We start from the raw sequence: 24,044 nt of genomic DNA on the forward strand, positions 1-24,044 counted from the left end.
TGACTTCTCCAAGGTGGTCTCTAGCTCTCCCGTCAGCTCCGTTCTCTTTATCCATCCATGGTCAGCTCCATCGGGGCCGTTTCAATGCATTTAACATAGTGTAAATGTCAGTATCTGGGTGCTCTACAGTTGTAGCGTCGGCCCATTTGACCACGGAGACGAGAGCGACGGCCGGCTCCACCGCAACGTTGACCGCGATACGATGACGTTTCCTGTCCGTGCCAGAGTTAGCATGCAGCTTTAGCTCTGCTCTGTCTAGCTCTGCTTTTCCTGTCAATGTGTGAAACCCAAAGTGTTTCCATCCTTTACTGGATGTGTAGTGTTTACTACGCTGGATTTAACATGTGAGGGTGCAGGTCGTATCCACGACGACCCGCCGCCGTTTTATACTCACTACGGTTTGTTTTGGTTGACGGATACAGAACGGATATGACGTCACGTTACTCAGACTACCACAATAAAAGCGTAACTTCCTTCTACCTCCATATAGACTCAAAATGAAGCAAATATATACATTCTGGTATTAAAACATCAATTTAAAATCATATTTTTAAAAAACCATGATACATAGGTGAATCCATTTTTTTTTTCCCACGCCTATTGTGGTTTGCGGATAATTGCACGGATCTACATTTCTAATTCCATGACGAACACTAAACGCCGTTGCACGTGGTCAGTGAGTCGGCATCGATGCAGACTCGCTGTTGGAGGGTTATATAACCCACTTCAACTCCCCGCTGATCGGTTTGGGATGGCACTTAATATGGCGGACCCTCCACGCGAACGTGCAAACGAAGCGGAAGTAGGTAGGTAGAGGGTGTAGGGGGCGGACTGAGACGGTTTACCTGCATTCAACCAAAGCCTGCTGGAACGTGATTGGTCAACACTACTCGGACTACAAACGGAAACTCTTCCGGTACCAAAATCTTGTCCCGTTGCCTCCAGATTATACATGTGAATGCAGATTACTGAAACTACAACTACTAATGACATACTGTAGTACTCAGTATCACCAGTACTGCATGGTGTTAGCACAATGTTTGGTGGAAGGATACGTCCATGACAGCGACCATGCTCCTGCAGCACTCGATGCTGAAGCCGTCGGTTCTCAGGCCTCCATCTGAAACCAACATCAACTGATTCAACCCTCAAATAAAGTACAGTCAGTAAGAAGTACTAGAACGTTTAGCAGGCAAGAATAAGAACTTCTGAGAACTTCTGAGGTGCAGTAGTGATGAGAGAAAAACAAAAACACAGAAATACCTTCATGTACTAAGAGAAAAGTAAAGCCGACTCACGTTTGCTGATGACTTTGTTGAGGATGTCCTTCAGCTCTGTGGGGCTCACCTCCATGTCCTGTTAAAACACACAGACACACATCAGGAAGGGTGTTTGTGTTCGGTTGTTTCTTTCCACAGAAGAAGCCCCACAAACACAGTGAGTCACAGCTGACCTGAGCGTGACTCAAGCTGTTTCCTTTTATTTCCTGAGATATTTTTACAGCTTCTGACTCACTGCTGAAAAAAACAACTTCTCCCTGTTACCAGAACACTGTGAAGCAACGCCTTGTTGCTCTCTCTGGACGCAGCGTCCGTTCACATTTCTTAACTCATTCCTAATTATAATAAAAATATTTTTGCGGTGAAACTTTGTGCGTGTGTGAGCAAATATTAATGCAACGGAAATTAAAAGGACCAATTTGATAAAGATGATTTTGTTTTCATCACAGCTGGAGAAGTTTGTTTTAACGCCACTAATTTCTTTAACGCATTAACGCTACCTCCGAATTTATGGTTGTAGCAGGCACATTTGTAAAGCTAGAGTGAAGATATTGGTATCATATGAAACTACAAAACCTGATGAATCCATCGGTACCAACCATGTCAGACTAGCTTGTCGTGAAGGAGGTTAAATAACGCTCCAAACTTGCGTTAAATGTTGGCGAGGACAAACTGTCATGGTCATTTTCAGAGGGGTCCCTTGACCTCTGACCTCCAGATGTGTGAATGTAAATGGGTTCTCTGGGTACCCACGAGTCTCCCCTTTACAGACATGCCCACTTTATGATAATCACATGCAGTTTGGGTCAAGTCATAGTCAAGTCAGCATACTGACACACTGACAGCTGTTGTTGTCCGTTGGGCTGCAGTTTGCCATGTTATGATTGGAGCATATTGTTTTATGCTAAATGCAGTACCTGTGAGGGTTTCTGGACAATATCTGTCATTGATTTGTGTTGTTAATTGATTTACAATAATAAATATATACATACATTTTTGCATAAAAACAATCTGTGATTAACTATTTTATTTTCGATTGACAGCCCTAGTTTATCAGAGTATTTTCATATGTTTATGCTGATGCTTTATTTACCTTGCTAGAGTAGATTTGATATGTCTATGTTGATGTGTATTTGTCTACTCATGCACACGCCAATGCAAATTCCAATCAATGGTTCATTGACATGGTAATACGTTTTTGAATCTTGATCTTGAGGAGCAGATAATGACAAAAGAAAAGGAAAGTACATACATTTAAAAATAAATATAAATAAATGAACAAAAAAGAAATGCAAAAACAATATTTTAGAAATTAATAGAAATAAATACATAAATAAATTAAAGGGATAATTAAGAAAGAAAGATAAATAAATAAAGAAGCAAATTGAAACAGAAATATCAACTTATGTCACATTTTATCAATTAATTAATGGCTACATTTGTTTTTTATATTATTTTTGCTGCATTTAAAGACATATTTATTTAGTTATTTAGTTATCTATTTATTTATTTTATTGCTTTTATCTGTTTATTTTTTTAAGAAAGAAATGTCAACTAAAATCCTCAACTTTCCTCCCGACCCACTGTGGATGTTTTCAGACGGTGCTGTTGGGTCACAATTAGTTTTTTGTACCTTTAAAAAGTTAACAGGAAGTTTACAAAAAAGTCACCACAGCGGACTTTTACTCCAGATCCCCGCCCACCGGGAGCTCAGCCAGGTGGGTGGGGATATACTTTACTACAACCATCTTCATCCTCTTCATCATCACTGCTGTTGATTAAGAAAATCCACAGTAAACTGGTCTAACTGGTGCTCACACCCCTCTGATGAGTCAGAGAAAAACCTCAGACACACACACAGAGAGTACAACGCCCCTCAGGCTGGAGCGCCGCCCTGCCAGACAATGGCAGGAATGCTCTCTCTCTCTCTCTCTCTCTCTCTCTCAGTCCAACACTCCCTGAAGCCGACGCTGCTGTTTCCACACGTTTGTCAGAAGACAGAATAAATAGATTCACTGTTTATCTCTGCAGACAAACGACGCTCTGTGTCTGAAGTCCAGCTGATATGTAAAAAATCTGGTTATGAGAGTTTAATCCTCCACGTCCCAGAATGTCATGTAAATAAAGATAATATTAGTCGGATCGGGATTGTAACAGAAGAAACATTTAACCTCTTAAGCCCTATAGGGTGCTGGAAGGTGTGGTTCTCCTAGACAGACATACCCAAAGTAAATCAAGAGTAGCTCCACAACTACCAGGTCTATCTGCATGATCTTAGTCTCTATGGATAGGTAAGACCTCAGAGAATTCATCCCCAGTGGCAGTAACATTGTGACTGTTACTATGCCTGAGTAAACATTTTTTATCCTTGCCTTAAACTGTTTTCTAGATTAGACAGTAGATGACACCTTTATAGCAATGATGCCATGCACAGAGACGCCACTGAATTCATTCAGCAACTCCTTGACTACAACTGTGCCAAATCAGATATAATCAACACAAAACACATAGATTCTACAAAGGTTTTAGTCAGGATAGGACCAGGAGGACTCTCCACTTGGTCACTTGGATACCCAAAGTGTGCCAAATGAGGTTTTGTACCTCTTGAAAGGGAATCTGGCTCTAAAATACTACTGATATCCACTACAGGAGGATACGTGCACACAATGGAGCCTTTGGCCACGACCTTTACCCTGTGCATCATCACATTCTACCATTGTGCATCATCACATTCTACCATTGTGCATCATCACATTCTACCATTGTGCACAGTAGAAAATCATTAAAAAAACATATAATGAAATATGATCAAGTGAAACTTATATAATAACAAATCAGATCAACAACAATGTAAATAAGATAACAAAAAAGAATCCAAAGTCAATTATGTACATTCAATATTATAAAGTAAAAATAAAATGTACTCGTGCGTTGATTTTGTAACTAAAATATTGAAATCATTACCAAACAAACATTGTTTGGACTTAGAGTGTTGTTTTAGTCGCGTTAAGGCCTCGTCTTTTAGAAACTATTCAGAAAAAAAGCGCATCACAGCATTTTATAAAGTTTTTTAAAGGCAGAGTTTTAACACACAGCGCAGCCGAAGCCCGGTACCCTTCCAGTACACTTCCACTCCGGAGCTTTCTCTGCTCTCTCTGATTTAATCTCACAAGGCTGTAAATCACATTACTGGTGAAGATGGCATTATGAGGCTTCCTGAGATAACAATCTGTCAAACTCATTCTCTGTCAATAAGACATGAAAACACAGATTTTCTTCCCTGTTTTGACATTTCCAGCCCCCAAAAAACGTAGGAAATGCTCTCCAAAGTGGAAGAAAAAAGAAGGAATAACTAAGATATCATACGAGCCGTTGTAGGACAATATGCTGAAAATGAATAAGCGAAATTGAATTTTACTGAATTAAAGTTCAAAATGATGTCGATGCTCAACACGAGAACACTGACTGAAGAGGAGTTTGTTGTTCTGCAGGTTGATGAGCATTTTTTCTGTCTTTGTCTCGGATTCATCTTGTGAATATTTCGAGACAGGTCGAAGCTACAGAACCTGTCGGGCGTGATGGTGATGAACCAGACAAAGAGAGTGAAACAGAGAGAGGACGGTGCGGCGGAGGGCGGAGGGTGGAGTTTGGAATGCGGACGACAGCAGGCAGACAGGTGTGGTGAGGTGAAGGATCAGCTGAAAAGCTGAGAGAAAGACCGACTGATAAACAGAGACAGACGAATCTTTAAAAACTTGCTGAGCAGCCAAATCAGGTTGACATTTCAGTTGAGTAGTAAAACAATAATCAACGTCCACATTCTGTAAACACTTCACACTTCCTGTTTGCCCTCTGAGGCAAACAAGAATCTCCTGAAGCAGGGTGCGGCAAAACGCATCATTCCTCAGATTAAAGACTAAAGTCACAACACACCGAAATGTAAAGTATGCAGACATATTTTCAAGCACAATTCAATTACAAAAGAGCAGAAGAGACTCAATTACAAACGTACGCCTACTCCTCAGATAAGAAAGATACTGACTACAAACAAAATACAAAAGAAAAACAGCAAAGTATCTATAGGAAACTAATCTGTTAAGTTAAGTTTGGTGTTTTCTTGATTGTTTTGAGAAAGACGTACAACAGACCAGGAGTTACCAACGATTAACAGGATGGGAAAATGCACCAAAAAAATATTCTGCTGCACAACATTATGTTTCATTTTTCAGATATTGCTCAAATTTGTGCTTTTTCAGACTTTGGAGTCTGTAGATGATTCATTTTAACTCTTAAGGCTTCGAATGAAACAAAGAAAAGTAATCCCTGAAGAAGGTAGAGGTTTAAGTTTTTAACAGTGGCCTAGCTTAGCATCAATATGTTCATCCAGTACAGAGATAGGTCCAGGACATAGTTAGCCTAGCTTAGCATCAATATGTGTCACGGCATGGCAGGTGTCTAGAAGGGAACCCGCAAGTTGATGAAACTCTGGTGAGGTAGATAAGGTTAGGCATTGATCTCGAATAGTTAATATTGTTTTTGTCCGTCGCCATATTGGTTTTTGGCCGTCATCATCTTGGTTTTTGGCCGTCGCCATCTTGGTTTTTGGCCGTCACCATCTTGGTTTTTGGCCGTCGCCATCTTGGTTTTTGGCCGTCACCATCTTGGTTTTTGGCCATCGCTATATTGGTTTTTGGCCGTCACCATCTTGGTTTTTGGCCGTCACCATCTTGGTTTTTGGCCATCGCTATATTGGTTTTTGGTCTTCATCATCTTGGTTTTTGGCCGTCACCATCTTGGTTTTTGGCCGTCGCCATCTTGGTTTTTGGCCGTCACCATCTTGGTTTTTGGCCATCGCTATATTGGTTTTTGGCCGTCACCATCTTGGTTTTTGGCCGTCACCATCTTGGTTTTTGGCCATCGCTATATTGGTTTTTGGTCTTCATCATCTTGGTTTTTGGCCGTCACCATCTTGGTTTTTGGCCGTCGCCATATTGATTTTTTCCAACCAGAAGTGACACCAGAGGAGTGGAGTACAATCGAACGCTGAATAAGACGTTTTTAGACGAACAAAATGTTAGAATTAACTTTAATGAACTGAAACACTGTGAAAGGGTTAAAGTTCTAAGATGAAAACACGGACAACTTGGAATATGAAATCTAAGTGAGGTTGTTGCTGACAGGCCTGTTATTAGTTATTTAAGGAAAAATGACGTCATGGTTTTATGGATAGTTTTTTGCTCCTCATCTTTCCAACCCAGTGTCAAGGCTTATTTGTGTGTTGGGAGGATGAACAAGAAAACGAGTGGGAACCACAGCTTCACTGGGATAAAGTGAAACTGGAGTGTAAACACAGAGCACACGGACATATAAATATGAATATCATGGACTCACATCTCCAGCCAGCTGCTGGAAAACTCTCCGAAACTGTTTCTCCTCGTCATTCTCGTGAGCCTCGGCGAAGTTGAGAGGTCTGCGAGGAGGAGGCTGCAAAAACACACAGAGAGCTGCTGTTAGACAGAGGAATGTGTGTGTGTGAGCTAACTGCATTTACATGTTCAGGGTGTTTGTTTGCTTATGAAATCTTCCACTGGGAGACGTTTGAAAAGAGAGAGGTGTAAGTTAAACCTTTAAGAACAAGTGAAGACACGATTAATCACATGCATTCTGTGATAGTTCGTCTGACGTTGGTACTTACAGGGTCTGAAGACTTAAACTGATCAAAGTCGATGTTGCTGTTGGAGGAGAAAAACAAGACAAGACACAAGTCAGAGAACAACTGTGAAGGGATCAATATGTGCATAGATAGGTCTGTCCAGGACATAGTCAGCCAACATCAAAAGAGGACAAAACTAAATGAAGATGTTGTGCATGCTCACCTCACAACATTAATGATGCCTCCGATTAAATTCTTTGCTAAAAACATTTTGCCGTTTGCCTGAAGAAGAGAGACAGAGAGAAAGACATCAGGAAAAAAACAAGAATTAAAGCCAAAATCGACCCACAGCAGCACAACACGTGTATACAGTTTAAAAAGGAATAAAATCCTGAAACAATATTTGATTGACATAACATTAATCAAAGGTAGTTCCGATTCATTAATTGCTTTTTTTCCCAGCAGGTAATTTGAAGACTTACAGACTGCGGTTCATAACAAAATAAATCAATAAGTTAAAAAAAATAAACACTTGAATTAATATAGATGAATTAAATGACTAAAGCAATAATCAAATAGTTGGTGCTATTAAAACCTTACTTAACCTACCAATTATTGCACACAACATCTTGTATATTTCAAATAATAATAATCAAAACACACTGTATCTGATGATGTCGTGCGGTGTATAACGTGATGATTTTGCTTGTCCTGTTGACTAATAAAAATATCTTTACTTTAGACTCACTGCCTCCAGGTGGTGGAGAGTAACTATGTGCATTTATTCAAGTACTTGTACTGTGTGAGTATAGATTTCGTGCTGCTACTTCATCACATTTCAGAGAGTATTATTGTACTTTTTAATCCTTCTGCAATTATTTTACAGCTGCAGTTACTGGTCACTTTACAGATTAAGATTTGATATAAAACACATACTGTATAAGCGTTTTTTAAAGATATGATGTATTCTTATAGATTAAACTACCCTACAGTACATTAAGTTCATTATCGATTAATTGTTTGGTCTATAAATCATCAGAGAACTGTCTAGTCACAATATTCTGGTGATGTTATCAGATGTTTTGCTGTGTAAATATTCATGTAAAAATATTAAATTTAGTAAAATATGACATCATCAAATGTTTAAAAATGACTTGGGACGATAAATCAATTATCAAAAAGAATTGCCAATTAAGTTCCTTTAGTTAATCTACTAATTGTTGCAGCTCATCAGTAATTATATATCCAGTAATAAAAATATAACACTTTGTAAGGAGCCGTTCTGCAGAATGCACACTTTTAGAAATACCTTCTGATATTTTAGTGCATCAGTAACATTTGAATCTGGGACTTTTCCTTGCAATGAAGTATTGTGTGTTTTAACTTAACTGGCAGCATAATGAAGTAGTGTGACTCAGCAGCTTTCTACACATTACTAATATGTGAACAGTTGAAGTACTCTTTACTGCCACTCCTTGTTTGTTTTAAGTCAAGTAAAACTGTGATTATTTGTATTGTTTCTTTTTGTACTTTTCCACCACTGGAGAGACTGAACGCCTTCACATAATCTATACAGTGTCTTGTTTCAGCACACAAACACACAGCACATACTTCTTAAAACCACACACACATGACTAACAGTTCACTAAACACACATCAGACTAAAACACAGTTAAAAGCAAGAGAAAAGCAGTGTTTTGTTGCTACTTACTGAGACTTCGCTTGTGTTGTGGAGAGAGAGGAAAGGCTGACAGCAAGAGAGGTGGAGACACACTGAAGGAGAGAGAGAGAGGGAGGGATATATTCAGAGAGGAGGACACTCCCACAGCCAGAGTCCAACAAAACCAGTTCCAAGTTCCTTTTCAATGCATCATCAACCCCACCCAACACACACACACACACACACACACACACACACCCCTGAGTTAGGCAGGGACAGTCAGCCTCCAGGTCCTAATGCCCACTGTTTTCCTAAAGTGCAAACTGTTGACTGGCTGTCAATCAATCAAATATGCTGCTTTGTGCAAATGTATGTATATATTTATTATTGGAAAACAATCAACAAAAGAAAACAATGACATATATAGCTAAAAACCCTCACAGGTACTGCATTTAGCATTAAACAATATGCTCAAATCATATCATTTCATTTTTCTTTTCTTTTTTTTACATTTTTCTGACTTTTTTCTGACATTTTTTAGACATTTTATTTTTATTTTATTTTATTTTATTATTTTTCGAAAAGATGTTCTGACTTATTTTTTTTTTTTTTTTTTCATTTTTCCTACATTTTTAAAAAACATTTTCAGACACTTTTATGACTTCTTTTTAAAGAAATGTAAAAAAAATATATATATATATATATATATATATATATATATATATATACATATTTATATGTATATATATATATGCTCAAATCATAACATGGAAAACTGCAGCCCAACAGGCAACAACAGCTGTCAGTGTGTCAGTGTGCTGACTTGACTATGACTTGCCCCAAACTGCATGTGATGATCATAAAGTGGGCATGTCTGTAAAGGGGAGACTCGTGGGTACCCATAGAACCCATTTACCCATTCACTGATCTGGAGGTCAGAGGTCAAGGGACCTCCTTCACAACAAGCTAATATGACATGGTTGGTACCGATGGATTCTTTAGGTTTTGTAGTTTCATATGACACCAGGGTCTGACTTTTCTTCTGCCTTTCTCTCAGACATTTTCCGGACTTTTTTTACGTTTTTTTGGACAATTTTTGGACATTTTTCTGACTTTTTTGGGGGTTTTCTTAGGACTTTAAAAAAAAAATATTTGGACAATTTTCTAAAACGGCCATGACAGTTTTTTCCTTGCCAAAAATATAGCGTAAGTTCGGAGTGTTATTTAGCCAATGTATTCTTTAGGGGTTCTAGTTTCATATGATACCAGTATCTTCACTCTATCTATAAAACTGAGCCCGCTACAACCTCCGAAAGATCAACGCGTTAACGTGTTCAAGAAATTATCGGCGTTAACATGAATTTGCGTTATTACCGCGTTAATTCCTCACAAAGGAGAAGCTGGAACAGGGTAATGTCCTGCATTTTAAAAATGGGTGCTGCTTAATTTTCTGCCAATTGACTAACCGAATAATTGTTTCAGCTCTAACGAGATCTCATCAGACACATTTCACTTGTGCTTTTATTCTTGAAAAGGACTTTAAATCTGAAAATTGTGCAATAAAACTCTAAAACAATGATTGATCTGCAGCAGTCTATCAGTGATCTCCACCCGCGGATTGCAAAACATAAAGAAATATTCAAAATATGCCTGAAACTATGTGGATGGTGGGTGTGTCTTGTAGGCAGGTTCTTCACGTTCCAGCACCACAGATCCTTTACTGCCTCCCTCTGATGTCTGTCTGCAAAGGGCCATTACTCTGTATGGAAATTATATTACAGTATTATCATAAATTAAATTAAAGAAGATGGGTTTTTTTTTAAGAACTTGAATAAAGTTAATTAACAAACAAGTTTACAAAGTTATGACATAAATAATAATACAATTTTGCATACTGTTTTAATTGCTTCTTTTTATTTTTCTGTTAATTCCCTTATTTATTTACTCTTCTATTTTATTTATTCGTGTATTTATTTTTATTAATTTTGAAATTAATATATTCATTTTTGCATTTATTTTTGATTTATTTAGAATTTCTCCTATAACTTCTCATCTGAGAGCCAGCCGCTCCATCTCACTGTCTCAGGTAACTTCATAGACAATCTGAGTCAAACAGGGAAATGTGACACTGACAACGCACGCAGGCTTTAAAGTATTATTCATCTGAATCAGATAAAACGTCATGAGGTGCCAACTGTTTACATGCATGAGACAGCAATGTCTTCATGTTGTTGTTCAACACTTCAGCCCCCTAGTGTTGTATTAACGTATTGCTCTGCTAGTTGTAAACTAGTTGAAACCGACTTCTTCTCAACATGCAGCTTTACAGGACTAGTTTGTTTAATTCAGATAAAAGTTCTGCAGATATGTGTGACAAAATCATCTCATATCTCAGGTCCACTTACAGACGTCTCTTTTTCTGTGATACTATAGTCTGATTGCTATCAGCCTAATTTGTACCCGTATTCCTGTATACTGGAAGACTTGTGCACAAATGCTGTTCCATGCAAAGACCCAAACCGGACAGCATTTAAACAATTACAGATGTTATATTGTTCTGCATGTACCAGTAGTGTGTGAAATTAATATTAGTATAATAGCTTACAATGCTTTATTTAGCCCCTTTTATCCTCCCAAAACATTGTATTCAGTTTCACTATTCTGTGTTTCTCAGTGCAAAATGCATAAAATGAACTCTCTTAATTGAATAAATAAGTCGCCTTTCTCTTACGAGCCAATCATTATCTTCATTACAATAATATGAAGAGGAAAACATTCCTTAATAAAAATCCTTAGAAACTTTTCAAACTTTATGACACTCTTCATCTTCATCACTTTCAATGTAAAGCAATATTTAGACGTGGCATGAATGCAAACAAAGTTAATATAAAGACACGGATGAACACAAGAGTCACTGCAGCAAATGTCAGTCAGGAAACGTGCACGTTAACAGATTGTGAAGACAAACAGACTGAAAAAACACTTGTTCACTGTAAGATTTAGATGATAGAGCAGTCCACTCTCAGCTCTACATGATGTACTGTCACATTTAGTGAACACTAAATTAAAGTGGATGCATTTCAGATTGTCAGTGTCAAAAAATAACAATTAAAGATATTTTTTAATGGCATCTGTGTTTGTTTCCATCCATCCATCCATCTTCAACCGCTTATCCGGGATCGGGTCGCGGGGGCAACAGCTCCTGCAGGGGACCCCAAACTTCCCTTTCCCGGGCCACATTAACCAGCTCTGACTGGGGGATCCCGAGGCGTTCCCAGGCCAGTGTGGAGATATAATCTCTCCACCCAGTCCTGGGTCTTCCCCGTGGTCTCCTCCCAGCTGGTCGTGCCTGGATCACCTCCCAAGGGAGGCGCCTAGGGGGCATCCGTACTAGATGCCCGAACCACCTCAACTGGCTCCTTTCGACGCAAAGAAGCAGCGGCTCTACTCCGAGTCCCTCACGGATGACTGAGCTTCTCACCCTATCTCTAAGGGAGACGCCAGCCACCCTCCTGAGGAAACCCATTTCGGCCGCTTGTACCCGCGATCTTGTTCTTTCGGTCATGACCCAACCCTCATGACCATAGGTGAGAGTAGGAACGAAGATTGACCGGTGGATCGAGAGCTTTGCCTTCCGGCTCAGCTCTCTTTTCGTCACAACGGTGCGGTAAAGCGAATGCAATACCGCCCCTGCTGCTCCGATTCTCCGACCAATCTCACGTTCCATAGTCCCCTCACTCGTGAACAAGACCCCGAAGTACTTGAACTCCTTCACTTCGGGTAAGGACTCATTCTCTACCGGGAGTAGGCAATCCATCGGTTTCCTGCTGAGAACCGTGGCCTCAGATTTTGAGGTACTGATCCTCATCCCGACCGCTTCACACTCGGCTGCAAACCGATCCAGTGAGTGCTGGAGGTCGCAGACCGATGATGCTAACAGGACCACATCATCTGCAAAAAGCAGCGATGAGATCCTCAGCACACCGAACTGCAAACCCACCTCCCCCCGTCTGGGCCTGGCTCCGGACGTGGGCCCCGGGTTTCCTCCGGGCCAGGTAACTCCTCCTCTGCCTCGTTTTATGTTTGTTTATTCAACTAAAATTTCCATTTAACTCCTGACAGTTATTTTAGTGTTAATAATATGTTTAATAAAAACAGAAGAAATATTGAGCATTACTTTTATGTAATGGTTTAAAGGGACTTAAGGCAGCTTTACCTTTAATTAAAATGATCTGATGTGATGATTTTGAATCTGTTTCAGCCTCTCTAACCGAGTTGATCATCAGACTTGTTGTCCTCCTGCTGGGTGTGATGTTACTCATCACTGCCCTCTGCTTCAGCTCTAAGGTACTGCACATCCTTATTCAGAGGACGGTTGGGTTCAATTGAGAATTTAGCAGAATATATTTAGTTAGAATAGTCCAGTCATTTTAGCAATAACAACCCATGTTTTCTGTCATGTCCTTCCAGGCCAGCAGAAGCCAGAAGCCTGGATGAGAGAAGAACACTGAGATTAAGGATTAAGTTCTTGGTGGTTCTAGTTCTGAAGGCCCGATAGGTGAAGAGGCCGGACCCCAGAGCATTTTAGCCAGATGTTGAAAAGGTGTGAATGCTTAATGTAATCTCTACACCTCCCATGTGTAACTACTAGAGTTTTGAACAAACCCGAAATGAGACCCAAACCCGACCCAGACCCACTCGGTACCGCTGATTTTGGGCCTGAACCCAATCCTAGACAGAGGCTGCATTTAAATGTTTTATTCTTCAAAGACAAATTGCTTTGTGGTACACCACAAATATAGATTATTTTAATAAACATTTTATATATGTTATATGTTATTCCTATATTTCACTATTTTATGTCTTAGATTCTCATTGTTTTACTTGTGTTATTTTCTTTTTATACATATTTAATAAGCATTGTGGGAGGGAGCCTGAGATCTAAGATTTTCATTGCTATTGGGACTTGTCACTCAAAATGGCATCTGAGCCATTGAACTCAGTTTCCCAGAATGCTTGAGCCCGTAGCTCCACCCATGGACTCAACACAAGCACACAGCTATGCACAGGACTGTTAAACTTTGCCATTGTACATGTATTGATGTGATTAATGTATTCACTGAGCTTTATTGTTGTGATATCATCTTAGTCAGGATTTCATGTAGCTGGTTTCAGCACAGTTGATGAATTAGTTATGCTTCACCCAAACACAGAGTCTCACATGTACACTAACAGCCTCTGTAACTCAGCGCATTATCCTACACATATAACCATCATGTATACTCTGAACTGGCTTTAAACAGAGCTAGCTTCAAAGTTCACGCTCACATGTTGCTTTGTTCTGATCTGATCTGAATTTGACATTAATTCTATTGATATTAACAATTAGCTTTAATATTTGCTAATAACCAGACCTGCTCCTACCTGCGTCCCCAACATAATGGTGCCCCGTGTGCGGCGTATTATCTTTGGCAAATATTCATATTTGTGCAATATTAATTTTGAGCAGACGTTTTAGTCAAAAGCAAACATTATACAGTAGATTCCACAAAAGTGTTGCAGTAGACGTCCAGCTGTACTTACAAACAAGTGCATTGTGGTGATAATTGATTTATTCAAACGCAAACAAAGCAATTTGAGGGATTTGTGTTAGTTATTGATAACTACCACTTTAAATGTCATAGTGTTACTTTAAGAACTCTGGAGGACTTGTAAGAATTCTGGACACAGAGGCACGTGTTTTTTTTTCAGATTACCTGTCTCATGCACTACTGTCAGGATATAGTGACCGTTTTATAAAAATGAACTTGTTTTAATCACATTTGCTCCATTTCTACCCACTGCAGCTTTAAATGATGTTAAAAACATCACCAGGGTGCATGTCAGTATATGATTATCACTAGCAGCTTCCTGTCAGCAAAGCGTGGGCACTGACGTTAAGAGAGTTACCACATGATGAAGAGATTAAAAGGTGTAGAGGAAACTGCACATCTAACCAAAGAGCAGAGCTGATAAGTCGTAACTCTTAAGTTTCAAAAGCTTCAATTTGAGTTCAGGACGACCCTTCACACTCTGAAGATGAAGCTTGACCATGTATTCAATGTAACCTAGTCAAACTGTCAGAATTTGATGTTAATTCAAGAGCTCCTTTAATTAATTAAGATAAAAAACTCAGTAATGTTGAACTCAGTAAGAGCCAGACATGCTACTATAACTGATACAAATAAATTCTGATTGCTGACGCACGCTTACACACTCTGTTGCTTTTTTTAGTTTAGTTATTCAGTTAGATTAATATTGTGTGTTTCACCTTTATTAACTTGTAAATAAATGCTTGTGGCATATACACGCTGGCCTGTTCAATGTTGCATCAGAGTGGATACTGCCAGCCTCTGCTGTGACAAGGACTAAATCCTTCAACCTTTACTAGCCATTGATATTGGTTATAGTTATTAATCTAATTATTAATCAGAGTTCCTAATTGATAGTTTAGTATACTTTATGAGACTATTTTATGAGACTAAATTAGCATTTTCTCTTTGTTACAAAAAGTGGTGCTCCGAGGAGATTTAATGTAAATTAATAACTAATGACTTTATTAATATTAATTTAAATTATTTTAATATTTGTCTTTGATATTTGCTAATAACCAGACCTGCTCAATAAATGTAACTGTGGTACCTGACATTTACTGATGTTAAAAATAGCACCAGGTTGCAAGATGCCAGTATATGATTATCACTTGCAGCTTCCTGTTAGCGAATCTACTGACGCTGACGTTAAGAGAAAAACCACATGATGAAGAGATTAAAAGGACGACCCTTCACACTCTGAAGATGAAGCTTGTTGAGGCCGACGTTCTTCACTTATTCAAAATCAAAAAAGAGATAAAAGAATAAGGTTAAATGTGATAATTCAGCACAGTTATTATATTTACATATATGTTTCCCATGATCACCATAGCAACCTACAGTATCACTGAAGAAATAGAATTACTGCAACAGGAAGCATTATTTTCAAAATAAAGAGCCTGGAAATTGTCTGTATGCAAGTACAAATATATATTTTAAGTGCTTTTAAATACAGTATGTTTCTGATATGAATGTGTAAGGGGGAAGTGATAATAATAATACTATTAATAATAAAACATTGCAATGAACTTTTAAATAACTGAGTGTTATCTGACGTTTTGTCTGTGAACAGGTTGTACCTCATGGATCATGTTTCAAACTGGAAGCAAGATTAAACCTATTTTATTGCCTTTGTTTCAGGAAACTTTCTGCCAAATGCCATGTGTCTTCTTGAGTATTAATATTAAGTTTTAATTGAATTTATATATTTCACCAAATAGATCTATAGCCTCAAAATAAGGTACTGCAGGCCGTGGGAGGCAACAGCCTAAACTACAGCGTTGTGATGACCTGATAGAGGTGAACAGGAAATATGTATCTCTCGGGGGGCTGGACCTGACTCTTGGTCTGATAAAGAGACAGAGACAGCAGATGAAGAAGACACAGTGACAGGCACATGGAGTGGACATGGATCACAGAGTGCTGATTGTGCTGCTCTGGACCTCAGGTAGGACTCTGATTTAATGATGGACGTTTGAAACTCTTAATAAGTGAGGCAGAGAGCTGAGAGAAGCTGTGTGCTTTCAGGATGTTTCTATACTTGGTTAGAGGCAGAGACCAAATAGCATGTGTTCACTCAGGTCTGAAACTCACGTTGTCTCTGATCCAGCGTGCTGGGTGTGGTGGTACTGATGTCTCTGAGTGGGTCATATTCTGAAGAACCTCTGGACAGGATGCACAGACCAACGGTCCCTATAATATTAATATTACAGGAGAAACATACTGTATTATAATCAGATCTAGAATCAGAACAGAATGTACATTACTATATGATATGATCAATTAAACACTTTATTGAATCATAAGGTATAAATATAATACAGATGACAGAGACATCAGTTAACAGGACAATTTTTGTTAAATATTAGGCTATTATAATATTAATATTCATATTATTACATATTATATCAAATGGTGTTATGTAGTAGTAAAATAAATGCAAACATAAATAAATTTACTTAAAAATGAAAAAAAAATAACTACAAAATAATTAGAACAGACGAGTGAATAAATAAGGGACTTAATACAAAAACAAATAAATAAATAAAGAAACAAATTTAAACAAATATCGATTTATGTCACATTTTATCAATTCATTAATGGCTACATTTATTTTGTGATTATTTTTGCTATTATTTTTTGATTGATTTGATTGAACCAAAAAATTATATTAATGTATTAATAGTGTCCCTTTTATTTATTTTTCTTGCATTCATTTATTTATGCATTTGCATGTATGTATTTATTATAATTATTTCATATTATATAAAAGGGTGTAAAGTAGCTCTTAAATTCACTATAAAATCAGTAAACCCTCCACTTATATTCTCAGTCCCTGTATATTTGATATTATAGGAATATTAGGGCGTGAAACTAAACGGAGTTAAAAACTGAAAAGTAAAAAACAGGCTTAATAAGAGATTAAACTTATATAGCGCTTTTAAAGATCTCAAAGACGCTTCACACTTTCGGGGGGAAACGGTGTGAGACAAACAGGAGACGAACGACAAACACAGGCGACATACAGAGGCCCACTCTCATACATACACACGGACAAATGGGTAAGGGGAGGCGGGCTACAAGTAAGCAGAGGACAGAAGATGGGTCTTGAGGCGGGACTGGAAGAAGCTGAGGGAATCGGAGTCTCTGCTGAGTTTTGGGAGGGAGTTCCAAAGCTCGGGAGCTGCCCTGGAGAATGCTCTGCTTAGTTTCTGGTGTTTTATTCATGACGTCCTCAGAATCAGCAGCTGTCAGTTCTTTCTCTGCACAGAGTGTTTGTTTCTCTCTCTTACCTCCTAGAGTAGATGTTTAGGACGCCGCAGGCTCATGAAGCCAGCAGAACGGCCACATCGCAGTCAAATGCATCAGCAGCGCCAAACGCTTCATTTTATAATAGCTTTCATTTATTTGTTCATTTATTTGTTTGAATTTATTTTAAAATGTATGTATTTGAATGCTCTGACCCCATGACTAATGTTGAGTGAAAGCCCCATTATTTGCATAATGAGGCAGAAAGGAATAAAGACATTTAAAAAGAAATGTGTAAAGAAAAGAATACAGAAATAAATAAGTTGGGGAAATAAATAAGGGCTGAAATGCAAAGGTGAAATCATGCAGAAATAAATAAATAAATGCATAGATACATAAATAAATACATACAATTAAATATAAATATAAATGTGTATAGAAATAAATGCAAAAATAAAGAAATAAATGTAAAATTTAATAAAATGTAAATATAAAAACATAAATAAATAAAAGGGAAAATAAAACAGCACAGGAAATAAGTAAGAGAATTATTGCAAATATAAATAAATAAAAAAGCAAATTAAAACAGAAATATCAATTTATGTCACATTTTTATCAGTTAATCAATGGCTACATTTATTTATAATATTATTTTTCCTACATTTATTGACATATTTACTTGTCATGTCATGAGGTCAAAATATACAAATACATACATTTAGAAATAAATATAAAATAAATGAAAAATAAATATAAAATAAATGAAAAATAAATATAAAATAAATGAAAAATCAATAAATAAAAAATCAGTGCAAAAATAAATAAACAAGAAATAAACGCAAAAATAAATAAAGACATTCAAAATTAATAAAAAATAAATGCATAAATAAATACAACAGAAGAGTAAATAAATAATCTAGAATCAGAACAGAATGTATTTTACTATATGATATGATCTATTAAAGCTAAGATTAAGATTTAATAAATCATAAATTAAAATACAAAACAGATGAGAGAAACGTCAATTAATAAGAATATCTTTTAATTATTCTCGTTCTTTTTCTTCTTCTTATTTCATATTATATAAAGGGTGTAAAGTAGCTGTTAAATTCACTATAAAATCAATAAACTCTACTATTTATATTCTCAGTCCCTGTATGGATATTATTTGATATTATAGTAATATTGGGGCTTGAAATGATAAATCAGGATGAGCCAACACACGGCTCGGCGTTGGGGAGGAGGGTGAGAACGAGGGTGCTGTAATTGATCAATACAATGTTCACCTACTGTTTGTAAAATAATCAGTGAACCGTTCGTCATACTTTGTTTTTTAATTTGTGAACAAATATAATTAATGAAACATTATTTAAAAGTTTTCTGAATCTGCTCTTTTGATTTACAGAATATGATTTTACAGGGCAAATATTTCCAGAAGAATTAAATGTTCAGATGAAGGCTTTGAAATGTGTAAATAATAAAATAATAATTTAACTAGAACAAGTTTTCTCTTTAAGCTTTTTGGGCGTTATCATGATGGTCAAACATTATGTTAAATTACATAGTTTTAGGTCAAAAGCCTTCATTGTTTTCTTAATTCTTAATCTCCATTAACAGAAAACATTGTGGACTTCACTAATGTCTAAACCATGGCTACGTCCCTGTATGGAATAGTTATGGCTCGGTTACACATTGTTTTCACTAACTTTCAGCTTACTATGACCTTAATCAGAACTGAATGCCAATCACAATGTCACTGTGCTGTGTGGACATATTTATGTACCCAGAACTTTGGTATAAACACAGACACACACAAACAATAGTCTGGTATCACCCTCTGGTGGCTACAGCTAGAAATACAAGGAGGCCAAGATGTCTGTTTACTTGCTGTTAACAAAGTAAAAGCCCAAAACAATTACACAGTAATTCATTATTGTTGTTAACAACAACATATTTCACTATTTGTTACAGTATTAGTACTATTTTACTTTAAAATTCAATAAACAAATTAAACCGTAAAGCATTTATTTTCTTTTGACCCTGTTAAGATCTTCTGAAATATTTGAGAATCTGAAATCAAATAAAATATATTTGATTATAATTATATAAGAATATATCTATTAATAAACAGTTGTTTAGGGGAATAAAGGTGGAACTCTCATTTAATTTAACTATATTATTAGTTACAGGTAATTTACAGAATAGCTGGCTGAACAACTGTTGTGTTTGATTTAAGTCTATACACTATATGTATGTATACATACACACACACACACACATATATATATATATATATACATATATACAGTTCATATATATATGTATAAGTATAAATATTAAGGTACACACACATACACACACACACACACTAGTCTAATTAATTAATTAATTAATTAATTTGTTTCACAGATTATCTGTCTCTCCACTGTCAGGATATAATGACAATTTTTTATCATATTTGCTCAAAGTTCCTGACTGCAGCTTTTCAGGAGTAACATTAAGAAGTAATCCACTCTAAATGATTCTCCAATTGAAGAGATTGGGGACAAAATCCACAGAGCTCCAATGCAACCTGACCTGATCCTGATAGGACCCTGCAGGGAAGCCCAACAAAACTACATTTGGCAAATCTGTGACAAATATTTAGAAATGTGTGACGGGATGCTTCTACTGCAACCTTTCTGCCTGACCTGTCCAGAGCAGGACAACTCATTATCACCCTTTGCATTATCTCTTTTAGGATTCTCCCCAGGTCTCCAGACAGAAGAACATGATGCTTTCAAAGGTAAACAGAATACAAATATACAAAAGAAGAATTACACAAGAGATTGTTTTACTAATTACTCTCTTACCTGTGTTCAGTGATTGATGATATCCGGTTGGTGGGAGGATCCAACCGCTGTTCTGGTGAACTAGAGGTGAAGCACCAGGGAGTTTGGAGAGGAGTGGATGGCTACTACTGGGACCTGAAGTCAGCAGACAGAGTTTGTAGATATCTGGACTGTGGTTCTGTGGTTCGGACTTCTTCAACAATGAATCCATCTTCAACTTCATGGAGGATCCCACGTTTCTGTCTTAAGTCTGAATTTAGTCTGAAGAAATGTTTAGCAGAAAGGTCCTTTCCTTCTAGTGCAACCAGTTTGAAGATCATCTGCTCAGGTAACAACATCAGTATCCACAACACAAAAACACAAATCCAAAGACAGCTCATCAGTGGGCTTGTTGTTGGAGGCTCATGGCTTCAAACCTTCCATACTGATATTCCTCTTACAGCAGCCACCAGTAGGGGACTGTCACTGAACTGACCTTCTTCCACTAGTGGAGCTGGGTGGGACACCATGACTCTTACAAATGGTGCACACTTTTGGACAGTCTCTCAGTCCTCCAAGGCATTCCTGGGGCCTTTCCCATTTCAGATTTTATGCGGCTCGACTCCTCTCCTCGATTCCTCTCCTCGACTCCTCTCCTACTGACTATAGAGTGGATCAGTTTACCCAGGACTCTTTAAATACCATGCACACAGTAGAAGACAGAGGATAAGAAGTGCAGCTTTGTGAGGAATTCAACCACTAAAAGTCAGAAAAAACAAGTTTCATAGCATAAAAGCTTTATTATTAGCTTGTTGAACGAGCCACCAAACAAACATCCACGGGGGAAAGTGCTCTGCTAACTCCAGTTTGCAGGCTAGATGACTAATCAGCTGCTCAGCTGCAGCACATTAAACAGCATGTTAACATACCTGCAGATATCTCTTTGCTCACTTTAGATGCTGGTGTGCTCCTTTACTCTTACTGGCTTGTGAGCTACAGCACAAGTTGATGTTTGTCTCTGGTTCTCCTGCCGGAGCTCAGCCTGCCAGCTGCTGTCAATCAAACACTGACACGCCCCTCCAGGTGCTGAGAGGAAGTATGCACAGGGTGTGATCCACACACTGCAAACACTGCAGCAATAAGTCAGAATACAACCACAAAGACAATGAGGACTTGTGATTTGTGGACATGTGTCCTCTCAGCTGAAAGGAACAATCATACATTTAAAAAAAAATGCAAGATGTAAAAGCTGAAAATAGTTTGAATGAAGCAACTTTAGCTTCAGAGGAAAGTGCTGCACACATGTTCCTGTATGAACTGATGTAATCATGATTGTGAATCTGTTCCAGCCTCTGTAACAGATCTGACCATCAGACTGGTTGTCCTCCTGGTGCTGATGGTGCTGATGGTGGGGTCCAATTTTGCTGTGTATTGCTACTGCAAGGTACTTTACACATCAATGTTAGGACTGTAGGGATGTAATATCCAACATTCAGTGTTTGGTGTACTTTGGGATCACAGCTTGGTATGTGTTTGGTACTGAGGGGAAAACAAAAGCTACATGCTACGTATCAAACTCAACACTTCCTACACTATTCTGTGACTTGAAGACATTTTCTGTCATGTCTCTCTAGGCCCCCAGAGGGCAGACACCAAGACGAGAGGACAACATGGAGCTGGATCACCTCGGTGGTGCTGGTGACTTGCTGGGTGAAGAGGCAGGAGCCCAGGGGACAGAGTAGGATCATCCAGATGGACGGCTCAGCTCTCACACAACAGTCACATCAGAGCAGCGTTCTGTAATTGATTCTAAACATGATGCAGTGAGGACAATGGGACATTTTGTTGTATTATATATAATCTGCTGAGTGAACTGTTGCAGCATCATATAATCTGCAGAGCCAGGCAAAGAAAAACTGTGTTCCTCATCCTCTATAAGAGTGATGAATACTACAGTTAAGAGACGAGGGCTAGGGTAAAGTGTTAGCATGCCTTATTCATGATTAACAAGTACTGTCACAGTACATAAAGTGGTGTTTTTCATTATTATATTCTTTGCATGATGAAAACAAGATGAGGTTCTATCAGTTAAGAAAGCTAATGATAAGTATATTGTTGTTAATGTTTTGAAGGAAGCTCATTACATTAACCATGAGGAACACTTTGATGCTTCTGTCTGTGGTTTCTGTCTTTTGCTTAAAATAACTGTCAGATATCATTTTAATACTACTGAGTTTTCAGAGAAATCTATGAAGAATTTAAGAGCTAAAATAATCAACTTAATGTGTAAATAGTTAGGAGTCGATGGCTTTGAAGCCACTAAAACCAAATTACAAACATAATGTGTTGTTAATGTTTCTGAACTGTTAAATAATGAGCTTTTTAAAATGTATCTCAATAAATGAAGCTTGCATCGACTGAGTGGAACTAGATTGATTCTTTTCTCTTCGGCCACCTCTTGGTTACTGAAAGTCTGCTGACAAGAAAATCACTCATTGTTGGCAGGACGTTGTAATATATAACAATTAAAATATGATGCATTATTATTAATTACTCAACTTTTCAACATTATTTTAGAATTGAAAGCTCCACTTTGAACAGGCCTTGGGTAAAGTTAAGTACATTGTAGCGTTATGTAGCGTTATTGCATAGAGCAGATTAATAATCAATCATTAATTGATATCAAAATATGTATCTATAATTAATAACCCACAATTATTAATCATAAACCCATGAATTGTCATTAAAGGTGAAAGAGAGTGGTGACACTCAGCTTCAAATATCACACACAATTAGTTTTAATATCATACTTTACCCAGGCATCACCCAGCTTTATAAAAACAGGGAAAGATTCACAATGTGATATTAATCAGTTGAGTCTCTAATCTCAGGGTTGCTACGGAGTTCTTGGGTCTAGTGAACAGTGATGGGAATTGTTTATGTAACACACACAAAATCAAGTTCTTTATAAATTTAAATGTTTATTGGACTAACTACATGACTAAACTACTGACAGAATAACTGAATAAATGATCAAACAAAAGGAAAAAGGAATAGAATGAATAAAGGATAATTAAAGGAATACAGAGAGATTTGTGTGATAAACTTTTCATACGCACGGTGTGAAGGCTGTGGTTTAGGACCCAGAAGCAGACACAGACAGAGCTGGATGGTGGTTGAAAGTCAGGTGGATTTATCATAATAATGGTGGTGAGGGCGCTGGAGAAGGCAGGAGACAGGCAGGCTGCTGAGCAGGGTGGAATGGCTGGAGGAATGAGCTGAGGCGGCGTGAGGATGGCTCGATGGGAGGCTGGCACTGGAATCCAGAACACAGGAGAACACAATGTTAAACACTAGAAGCACAAGGAAAAAGCACAAGAATAACTCTGGTATCTATGGTACAGAGCGGCCGAGAGTATACCAACTGGTAGGCAGAACAATCTGGCGAGGACTGGCAGGAAAGCTGGTGTTCTTGAACTGTGGGTTGATTAGGTGATTGTTGACAGGTGCAGAGTGCAGAGTGGAGTGTGAGACCAGGTGCCTGATGAGGAAGCCGCGCCCCTGCCACACCCACACACACACACAGACAGACAGGGGAGGGGGAGACACAGGGGAAACAGAACACAGGAACACTACTGGAGTCACGGCCAGAGCCGTGACATTAAGCACACATGTGTGCCTGTTGACTGAGGCCCAGTGTGTTTTGGTGAGTAAAACCAACATGTTAACATAACTTTTGTTTTTCTGATTTTTTTCTACATT

General features: G+C 37.9%; 1 protein-coding gene across 1 annotated transcript in view; it reads right to left on the reverse strand.

Annotated features, from left to right (window-relative positions):
* The window catches only part of capns1b (calpain, small subunit 1 b), a 28,137-nt gene extending 7,792 nt beyond the window's left edge, over positions 1 to 20,345 (reverse strand). The window contains exons 1-8 of the mRNA XM_037775937.1: positions 20,325 to 20,345; positions 16,318 to 16,416; positions 8,645 to 8,706; positions 7,157 to 7,215; positions 6,976 to 7,012; positions 6,672 to 6,764; positions 1,299 to 1,356; positions 1,056 to 1,120 (exon numbers count right to left, since the gene is read on the reverse strand). Of these exons, the coding sequence (XP_037631865.1) occupies positions 1,056 to 1,120; positions 1,299 to 1,356; positions 6,672 to 6,764; positions 6,976 to 7,012; positions 7,157 to 7,203 (300 nt within the window). The 5' untranslated portion in view covers positions 7,204 to 7,215; positions 8,645 to 8,706; positions 16,318 to 16,416; positions 20,325 to 20,345. The remainder of the gene's footprint in view (positions 1 to 1,055; positions 1,121 to 1,298; positions 1,357 to 6,671; positions 6,765 to 6,975; positions 7,013 to 7,156; positions 7,216 to 8,644; positions 8,707 to 16,317; positions 16,417 to 20,324) is intronic.
* Between the last annotated feature and the right edge of the window lie 3,699 nt (positions 20,346 to 24,044).

The sequence above is a fragment of the Sebastes umbrosus genome, chromosome 7 (genome assembly GCF_015220745.1).
Source record: "Sebastes umbrosus isolate fSebUmb1 chromosome 7, fSebUmb1.pri, whole genome shotgun sequence".
In the NCBI taxonomy this organism is placed as follows: domain Eukaryota; kingdom Metazoa; phylum Chordata; class Actinopteri; order Perciformes; family Sebastidae; genus Sebastes; species Sebastes umbrosus.